Here is a 10,496-nt window from a genome sequence, read left to right as displayed (position 1 = left end):
ATATTTGCAACGTTTATCAGTTTTTACAATTTCATTGCAATGCTTAGTTATGCAAAGCAAGTTGTTTAACCTGATAATTAGGTTGGCGTGTTTACAAGTTAACTTCGAACCAACAAACTGTTAAACAACCTGCGACCTTACTTCAAGGCTCTGGCTTGAAATTTTGCCCGAATTAGGTGAAAGGTCAACATCAAAGCTCAATGTTTGACCCTAAGCGTTGAAAACGTGAAACTTAATTCAATATTTTAATGCTAACCACGAAACATTAAACTCACAGATCGGAATAAAACAATAAACTATTCTTTATACAATCTATCCTTTTTTAAATTTTCACACCTTACCTTACAGTTTTACACAAACCTGCCCCAAAAGCTGAATATGCCCTGTTTATGAGATCTGATATTTTATGGCAACATCGACTTAAAAATCATTGACATAAGAACTTTTTCTTGCGAGTCGCACTAACGTTTTAAATTATCGAAAACAAATTACAAGATACCAGCGCTTTTTGGTAGCTCTTCAATTTCCGCAAACATTTGCGACCTGTAATATCCATGTGTTATTAACTTATTATCCAATGCGTTGGAACCTTTTCAAAAACTGCCTAACTTTTTTTTGAGAGGCGCTACTGTTGCGTCAACGCTGCTGCAAATATTCAGCTTAAATATTCATCCCTGACCCGATCGCAAGTGATAATTTGAGGATTTCCGCAGAGGCCTCAATATTCTTTCCACCCAAACCTCGTGAAATATTCATGAGCTGCCTAAGTTTTAGGGGATTCCCCTCCAGATCTGTCATTATTAACAAGGTTGGTTGATGAAAGCGAAAGAGTGACAAAGTGTGTTCCAGTTTTCAATTAATTAGCTTTGATGGCCGGTGAGAAGATTTAATATACCACAGCGAACAGATTAACTGCTTATTTTCTGCTATACCGAAGTGTAGCCTATATTTATAAAAGAGATATTTTCTCAACCATTTTATTTAAGTATGTAATAATATCGTTTTCTGTAGTTAAAGCTATCTATTGAGACACCTTTGGAGAATTCTTTATAAGAATTCACTAATTCTAATCAAATTTAGAAAAAACTAAAATGCTGTAATTCCAAACTAAAATTCTGTAATTTCTAATCTAATTGAAAAAAAAAAGGTAACACAAATCTAGTTGTCCAAGTCTGTTCTTTAGGCATATAAATGTGCTTCTAAATAAGGTGCGGTGGATTGCTGTTGGTTTAGAGGTACGACAAGTAACTGACATGGGCGTTGACCTTGTGTAGGTGTTTTATCGCCTTGTTCTATAGTTGTTGTGATTCATCGCGCTTTAAAGCGTCAAACACTGAATATTCGGGCGACAGGTTTGCAGCAAATCATTATGAAAGGTTAGCGATTGGATAACGGCGAAATGTTAGACAGTGGTTCTTAAACTTTAAATCTTGCGGCACTTTGAAAAAGTTGCGGCACACACAAGAAAGACAAGGTATACAAACCATAGTTACTGTAAGTAGTCTGCCATCCAAGTCTCACGTGCTTAGACTTCAGAGGGTTTACCATCAAGGCTAGATGAGCACACAATTACCAAAATACCACCGAAAATATGTAATCACCCAAATGATTTTCTCAGAATTAACTATTGCACTAATAAAAACAAACAACAAACGACGAGAACAAACACAAATGCTTTTTCGAGTCTTGGAAAGCTTAAAAAGTTGGAAAGCTTAAAAAGTTGGAAAACTTAAAAAGTTGGAAAGCTTAAAAAGTTGGAAAGCTTAAAAAGTTGGAAAGCTTAAAAAGTTGGAAAGCTTAAAAAGTTGGAAAGCTTAAAAAGTTGGAAAGCTTAGAAAGTTGGAAAGCTTAGAAAGTTGGAAAGCTCGTGTCTAATAAGTTTACTTGCTTGTTTTTTTTAACTGGTGTCTGAATACAATTACTAACCACGAATCGCCGCAAAAAAGTCCATTTATACATTCCGTTAAATTGCTGCGAAGCTCGTATCTAAAGAGTTAAATTATCTGACAAATTTAACATTTTATTGGATGAAGATAGTTGGTTCAGAAACTAAACCTTTTTTGTCAAACTTGCATTAAACAACTCATTGCTGAAGTTCACAATATTTAAATGCCTTTTAATTATTCACCTTACCATGAAACCTACTTTCAAAAGTTAAATTTACATTTTTATAGATATTCAAATTCACAGAGAAAAATATCCATTAAGTTCCAAAAAATATTTCTAACATTTTGCGTTATTAGATTTTAGACAATGTTATTTTAAGTTTTTTTGTTATTTTTTGGTCATTTGAGTGACTAATGATTTATTTTTCGAACCTATCAAATCATCTACCCCTATTTTGTTTTAGTATTATTTGTTTATTTCGATGAAATAGCTTGCCTTAAACTTCCCGCCCAAACACGAATTCCTCGCCTTGATTAAGCAGCGCAAGGCGGGGTCAGCGAAGCGTGAGATTTGGCGCGTTTTTAATCAACCGGGATTGGCGGGCTGGAGATTCAAAATAGCAGTGAGGTTTGAAGAGGAAGGTTTGGTAAAGTTTAGCGAAGTTCTTATCATGGCGGTGAAGTCGGCATTTCGACTAAGCACGGAAAAACAATCTAAAGGTAATCCAATGTTTATTGCTTACCAAGACCAATGTACGGTTCAGATGGAAAATGTTAGAACTTATTCCATTTTTAAGTGTTATTAATGGTTATTGAGCACTTGTGCAATTTTGATGTACATTACGTTTTTAAATGTTTTTTTATCTGCATCACATTTATTGATATCCACAGGCGAAGTTTCAGCGTTTTATTGTAATTAAATTTATATTGTTTTTAGTTACAATCGGAAAACGAAAGTTATAATCTTTGTACCGCGCAACATTTTTTGCATTTTGACCAGATAAAAAAATGGTTCCATTTATATTCATACGATACTTTATTGCTTTTCGCTCTTTTGGCCCGCAGAATACTTTTACTTATTATTTATAAAAGTAAAAAACATCAGAAGAATCTTTAGTAACTCTTATCAAAAATAGTTGTAGGTTTATTTATTCGCATCGTAGACGGACGTCATATTTCAGCCGTTTAAAAAGTAAAATATTGCGGACGCGAAAAAACAATATTTTCTGTTGTTTTCTACGAAGCACATATGCGTTTTGTTTTGTGAACAACCAATCATAATTACCTTGATATTTCTTTTAGAATACGTTCCTCTAAAAGGGGAATCCCGCACTGGGACCTCGAGCCCGCTATCTTCGTCATCAAGTCCGCTTCGTGCACAGAGCCTTATCTGGCAGGTGGGTGCCATCAATGTTTAAATGACTGGACTAATTCAAACTCTTTAGGACATAAATGACTTGTTTTATTAAAGTTTTGTTGTATAAAATTATGTCATTTATCCCATTTTCTGCACATTATACAGTTTGCTTGAATATGTCGCGTTTACACGTTAATTGAGGTATTGCTCGTAATCGGAAAATAACTTTACCAAGTTAAACACTTTTCGAAATTATTCGAATTAAGACATTGATTTTTACTTTGGTGAAATATATTTCTTTTATAAATGACAAAGTCTAAAAAAATATTTAATAAGTTAACGTTTACTAAAAAACTTTACTTTGAATTGACTTGTCAAGGACTTGGCTTGCTTTTTATTCGAGAAGACTTGACTTGGACTTCATTCTAAATTGACTTGTTTACAACATTGCTAAATGCTTACCGTATACTAGCGTTATCCAAGAAATATTTGATATTAACTTTAATCCTTATTTAATATCAATTTCGGGTCATAATGGTTGGAGGTTGTAAGACGTCGAAGCCCATAAAGAAGTAGAAGACTAAATTATGTGACGCCATTTAAAGCACAATTAACAACCTAAAAAACGCTTCTTAAAAAGTCAGTTGCGCTAATAAATAAATGCCTCTGAAAGCTAAATAAATTTAGATACGGCATTTAAAAAACACTTGTATTTGGCGTATAATACCCATGCGGTTAAATCAAACATTCACCACATTAAAGGAAAAACACTTGAAGTGAATTAAGTTTGGCAGAATAAGGGGTTATTTACGTACAAAAAATATTATCTTTATGTTCACTAACTGTTAAGTTTAAATTTGAGATATCCATATATGTAATAGGAAAAAAAAACAAAAAACGATAACACGTTTATCCATAGAAACCTAGAGTTAACCACAAAAAAATTCTCAAACGGGGCATTTATATAAATACGCTGTTCCAGGCATAATTTTTACTGAAAATAAGTTTTTTCGAAACTTGTTTTATCCAAGTTCCGTCCACCATTTAATTAAGTTGTGCGTCGCCGTCCTTATGGCTTATTTTATCTAAGCGTTGGAAATAAAACTTCTTTCTTATTCTATTATTTTTTAAGCGGACAGCTTCCTTCCAACGAGTTAAACAAACAAAAAGAAGAGTAATTAAAAAAAAGTTTTTACCTCTAGTGAAAGTAATCTGTGACGCACATGTTTATTACCAAATACCAAATAGAACAACTTCTTGTAATTTGCCCAGAACCTTCCAGCAGAGCTGCGCGTTGAGGCACTTCGCAGGGCTCACCTGGTTCAGCTTCTCAAGCAAGTCAACCCTGAACTCCAGCTGTGCCGACGAAGCGTGACCGATGTGACGTCAGTGCGCGCCAAAACTACCTCCGACAAAGGTGACCTTGAAACTGAATTCATAGAAGCCTTAAACCTCGCGAAATCTTGGTGGAATCTTTGTAATGAAAAAAATAATTTAAATCTTGGGTCGCAAAAGTTAACCAGGCCAATAACAATCTGTCACCAAACTTTGAAAGTTTTACATTTTTTGTAAATTGTAATTTTCCTGATTTTTCATTAGGAATACCCGATAATATCTTATTTATAAAATCATTACTGAATCCTGTTAGTAAAATAACATCTTAACATGCATATGTTATGCTTTATTTTCACACCTATTCAGGCACCCAAGTCCCCGATATAAGGTTCGAGTTCGCAGGAACACGGAAGGGGAAACCCCGAGGTATGTGTGTGACGTCACAAGTGACCGGTTGTTCGAGAACTTGTTGTTTATGACAATCAAAAATGTTTAAGAAAAGATGACGTCACAAAGTTACGTCATAATCGGGACGTATAACACAATAACTTTACCTGAGGTTTAGCTCTATGTAGCGCACAAATATGCAACTGAATGTTAAAACACATTCAAAGAAGTGGCGGGATGGTGTGGTGAAAAAAAGAACGTTATTTTATTGCTACGGCTCACCGGCAAAAATTAATTTACCGGAACGCCGTTCTGCACCGTTTGGGGCTTATTCACCACTGCTAAAAACATATGTTAAACAATGAGTGTTACAAAAACATATTAACCCCCTCGGTGACTAACTAGAATGTTAGTAATATTAAGTAAGTGAACTTTGATTTACAGGATCTTGTCAAACCTCTTTGTCAATTAGATTGTTTCAATAAAGATTAAAATTATAAAAAGTAAATGTTGGGTGTATTATAATAATAAATATATTTGTCGCGTAACTATAAAGGCCATTCGAACAAATATAAAATACTACTTTCACAACAATATCCCGATCTTAAAGCCACCCTTGCGTTTGGGATTCAAGTTTGTTTCGCAGTAAATTAAAATATTCCTTCGCTCATAATTAAAAAAAACTTGAGATGTTTGGTTGTTAGCGTTCGTTGGACTTGGAGTGAGAATACAACCAAAGCAAAGACCATCCAGCAATAATAATAACAACAACAACAACAATAACAGCAACAACAATAACAGCAGTGTCAACACTAGCTACAACAACAGCAACAGCAACAACAACTCGTACAGAAGCAACTCTAGCTACTGCGGAGTGAGACAACCACCACCTTTTCCAGGAGGCCAGGTAAAAGTTAAACAAAGTTCACAAAGTTTACGTAAGTATCAGCTTGGAGTAATTCCACGTCAATTGGTCGATCTTACAAATATGATCATTTTCGCTATGATTTTCACTAAGAATGTCCAATAGACACCGATAACAAATTGTAAAAAATCAATACCTGTTAAAAAAAATGACATTTGCGGTTTGGGCCGGAGAGAACAATTCTAGTCGGCAATAAAATTGAACTCTGACATTTGGGTTAAAAGAAGGCGCTAATATATCTATGGAGTTAACCCATGACCCCCCCCCCAAGTTCCTCACCCAGCGTCATCCCTGGATCCCGAACATGAAGTTAGCTCGTCTAGAAGATGCGGTATAAACTTCCTGCTATTTCAGTCAGAGATGCCCGAATACTAAAACGCGTTGGTTGTGTGCCAGAAATTTTAACACCTTATTTCCATGAAAATAAACCCAACTTATAACGGGAGGTGTGCGCTTAAAAGTACGCTGGGTGTAAAGTGTGCCAGAAATTAACTTATTTCCATCGAAATAGGTTTAACATTTAACTTTAGCACGTTGGTCTTTTGTGCCCAGTTCTTTACCCAGCGTCACCCCTGGATTCCTCCCCCACCTCCACGATCCTTCCTCCGAGCGGATGCGGCTCCCCACATCCCAAGGAGCATCCTCAGGAACAATGCACGGAGGAATCCCGAGCGTGAGTTGGCCAAACGACAGCGTGTGATGCGTTTCTTTCTTTTTTTGTAATTTTATCGAACAACAAGCTTAATTGTGAGTGCGGTCTTAAGCGTAGCGTGAGTTGGAAATAAACGAGAGCTGTCAAAATTTTGACCAAGTGGCTATTTGCCCGGCTCGATCTTTTACGCTTGCACCAATACGTGATTATTGATTTATTTGGGTTTAAGGTTGGGATTAGCGTTCAGGTTTAAGTGGTCGTAAAATTAGATTCAATTTTCCGAGTTGTGCAAACTTTGAATAATTTTTTTATATCGATATAAATTACTTTGTTAGCCGGGTAAATAACCTCATGAGCTGCTTATTCGTTATTTGCCCGGATCGCTCTTTACACTTGCACCCGTAAGTGATTATATGTCGATTTGAACTACTTTGTGGTGTCCGGCTGAATAGCCTCTTCTATATTTTTTTATTAGTGATGTTTTTTAATAGGTTTTTGGTCTCTCGTGGTTCAGGTAGCCAGGGCTTGCCAACTTAATTGTGAGTGTGGTCTTAAGGTATTAGCTTAGTGGGCTCAGATTAATTTGTAACCCACGGGGGCAACCCGTGTCGCGTTGTACGATAACAAGACAAAAATAAAACTGAATTTAAGTAACCTAGACATCGTAATGATTTAATTCATTTATCAAACATTTTTTTTGCTGATTAATTTCAGTAAAAGTGGAAAAATTATTAACATTAGTAGATTTACGCTTTATAATTAATAAATTCACAAAACCGACTTAACATTTGCAGCGTCTCAAGTTTCCAGTCGAAGGCGCGTCATCAATATGACGTCATCAGAGCAAACGTCATTGGTGGTGAGTTTGCCAACTTGGAATTCTCGCCGATCGCGCAAAGACTTAAAAATGACTTAATTTCGCGTAAATAACTTTTGTTGAAGGACAAGGAAGCAAACAAAAACGTGAAGAAAGTTGCGTCGGTCGAAGCTAAGGATCCTGGGGGAGGGGACGACAAATCTATCGACGTTAAAGTTTGTTGCAACTCATTACGAATAAGAAAGTTATTTCAAATGATAGTTATTTTTCAATCCATTAAGTTATAATTACAAAATTCAAACGTAAGCAAATAAGTTTTTTACTTTAAAATGAAAGCTTTCACATAAGTATCTCGATATACAAAATGTTGCTACCAGGCCCAATTTTAATCAAAAAAATGTCCGATGTCATTCACACTGAAGAAGGCGTATTGTGGCGGTTAATATTAATACTACAGTGTCGAGAATTCACAGTTTCATCGTTTAAATCTAAGTTAAGTGTGTTGCAGTGCGCCGAGGCTCCAGCTGAAAAAATCAACGACGCAAGTGTGGGAGGAGCAGGAGCAAGTGTGGGAGGAGCAGGAGGAGGAGTTTCTAGCGGTGACGACGACTCGGTTGTCGTTGTGTTGAACGAACCGAGGCGTGAGCAGGATTTGGAGAGAAAGTACGGTCAGTTCTTCTGCAGGAGATGTTTGAGGGGATGGTCGAGCAGGAACCTCTGGTGCGTCAGGTCCACTTGCAAGGTGGGTGGAAACACGTTAGGTTTATGGAAACGGGGAACGCTCTTGGGTGAAGCATTGCGCTGGTCAACAACTGACCACCTAGAATTCCTCCAGATTATTTTGTGCCTTTTTTCGCCATTTTTTAGCGTAACTTTTATAGGCACAGAAATCGCTAAAATTTCTTGTCGCTTGTTCTTTCCTTCTATTTGTCCAAATTAATCTTTTTCTCCACAATTTCTGTCTCAATTGATTAAAATCGCGGTGTGTGCAATCCACTTAACTTTTTGTTTCATCAGGTTTACATCAAGCAGACTTGCAACACTTGCAACAAAGTTGTGCGTCCATATTTGGTCTGCAACCTCCCCCTCGAAGAACAAAACAAGAAAGATTACCAGCCTCAACAACGACATCTGGCGGCAGCGTGAATTCCCGCAACAGCGACACCACGCGGATAAAATACAATTTGTTAAATGTACAGTGGTTTTACGCCACGACAGTTTTTGTTTTCAATCGCATATTTTGTGTTAAATGGCGACATTAAACATCGTTACTGCACAATTTCAAACATTTATTTTTTGAAAGATCTTCGGCAAAATCTTTTGTTTCCAGTATAGCTTGGTGCAGTCTAGAGATGGGCCAAAGTGAGGTGCACTAAATGAACAAAAATTTATAGGAGGGTTTTATTTGTTGCATGTAGTTAGGTCTAAGAATTTAACGCCCACACATATCCGTCAAATTAAAAAGAATGTTTTTAGATTTCCGCGCTAAAAAGAAAAAAATAGGGATCAACCTCTATTTAAAATTTTAGTGTATCAGGGTCGTGTTTAAGTTTTCTTCAGAGACACTTTTGTGACGCCCATTCTTAATTTTGTTGAAAGTTGATTAAATCGCAAAGTGGCAAAAGATATGGCGTTTGTAAAATTAAAATTAGCCCGTAGGATTAACCGTAAATAAAGTAAATGTTTCAAAGTTCGTACAATTCCCTAAATCGACTTTTGCAAAAGAAAAGGAACTCAACCTAAATATATATTTATTGTGAAGAATAACAAAAGCTGCAGCATTTGCAGATAGGTGGCGCTACAGTGTCACGAGGGTGTCACACCTGTTGGAAAACCGACGCCATGTTTGGGCCACTCCCAAGTCTTTTAGTTACGTTGTAACAGGGTTGTAAAAATAAAACAGTAGTTTTGCAACAGGTATGGAAAACCAAGAATATAGCTTGCATTTTTAGTATTTAATATTTTTCATATTGAAAACCACCTTAGATTTGGTGGCAAGACAGGAAAAAAACATGTGTTTAACAACTCTACTCTACATAAATCAGGACACACATCGCTGATTTAAAATTGTTTTTGTTTGTGAAGCTGTTTCATCGTTTCGCGTCGTGTACCGAAAAATAAAACATAAAAAATAGCAATGCATTGTTAATAGGTTTAAATCTACTGAAACTGTACATTTGTTATTTAGTCATAATCAACATAATACGTCATAATATCGTTGCATTGTTCAATTGTTGAAGCAAGAACATCGATTTAAGAAAGTGAATAGGCAAGTTTGTTAAGAATAAAAGTTATTGGCCGCGTTTTGTCCGCAAATTTGCAACGTACAAAGCTAACAAATAAGCGTTTGATATGTGGGGTTAAGTCTAAAGTCTGCAATCACAAATGCGAGTAAAATTCGATTTTTGCTCAGTTGCACAATCTATTAAGATCTAACAATTCACTTAGACAAAGTGAACATCAGAAACAATATTAATTTGCTCGTGTTTCGGTGCAATTTCAACATACTAATGTTGCAGTCATTATTTTACAACATTTGTAATTCATTAAAGAATCTACTAACTCAAGCCTTTAAAATATTCATGTGTACTAAAGCTAAGACTTACATTAACGTTCTTAAAGGGATCACTGGTTACCATATTTTGACATCCCAAAAGCTAAAATACATCTAGAAAGCTAACCTCCAATTGCAACAAATAATAAAAAACTAACATTTTTACACAAAGACAAGTTTTACGTGACTTAAAAGCTGGAAGCAATCAAAAGCTCTTTACTGCCGCTGGTGACGATTATGGCAAGGCGGTTGAATCGATGTGAGGATGTGAAGCCTGAGGGTGAATATGACGTAATAGTGGCCAATAGTGACGTAATAGTACAGAGGACAGTTGGATTTACAGTGTTTAGTTCTTCGGTGGCACTCGGGATGTCCGATATATCGTATCGTAGCCATTTCAGCAAGCAAGGTAAGTACGAACTAATTGTGCGGCTTGGATGGCTTAAGCGGGGAAAATCGATGAGGAAATCAACTGGTGGGATGAAAATTTTGTATGTGGAGCTCAACTAATCAGATCACTAAATGGCTTGAACTATCTAGATATGTTGCATTTGTACTATTTTAAATGTTAAACCGGGGTGAC

The 10,496-nt window shown here is 36.1% G+C and overlaps 1 protein-coding gene across 1 annotated transcript; it reads left to right on the top strand.

Moving 5' to 3' along the window:
- The first annotated feature begins 2,557 nt into the window (after positions 1-2,557).
- On the top strand, positions 2,558-10,176 carry LOC146163068 (uncharacterized). Its single transcript, XM_083382840.1, has 11 exons — positions 2,558-2,606; positions 3,189-3,283; positions 4,516-4,660; positions 4,945-5,004; positions 5,655-5,872; positions 6,443-6,563; positions 7,337-7,401; positions 7,485-7,574; positions 7,868-8,101; positions 8,377-8,501; positions 10,086-10,176. The coding sequence occupies exons 1-11, from the start codon at positions 2,558-2,560 to the stop codon at positions 10,174-10,176; spliced, it is 1,293 nt and encodes a 430-aa protein (XP_083238966.1).
- Positions 10,177-10,496: the final 320 nt, after the last annotated feature.

Source organism: Ascidiella aspersa, chromosome 2 (assembly GCF_963924565.1).
Source record: "Ascidiella aspersa chromosome 2, kaAscAspe10.2, whole genome shotgun sequence".
In the NCBI taxonomy this organism is placed as follows: Eukaryota; Metazoa; Chordata; class Ascidiacea; order Phlebobranchia; family Ascidiidae; genus Ascidiella; species Ascidiella aspersa.
This window is presented reverse-complemented; position numbering and strand designations above follow the sequence as displayed.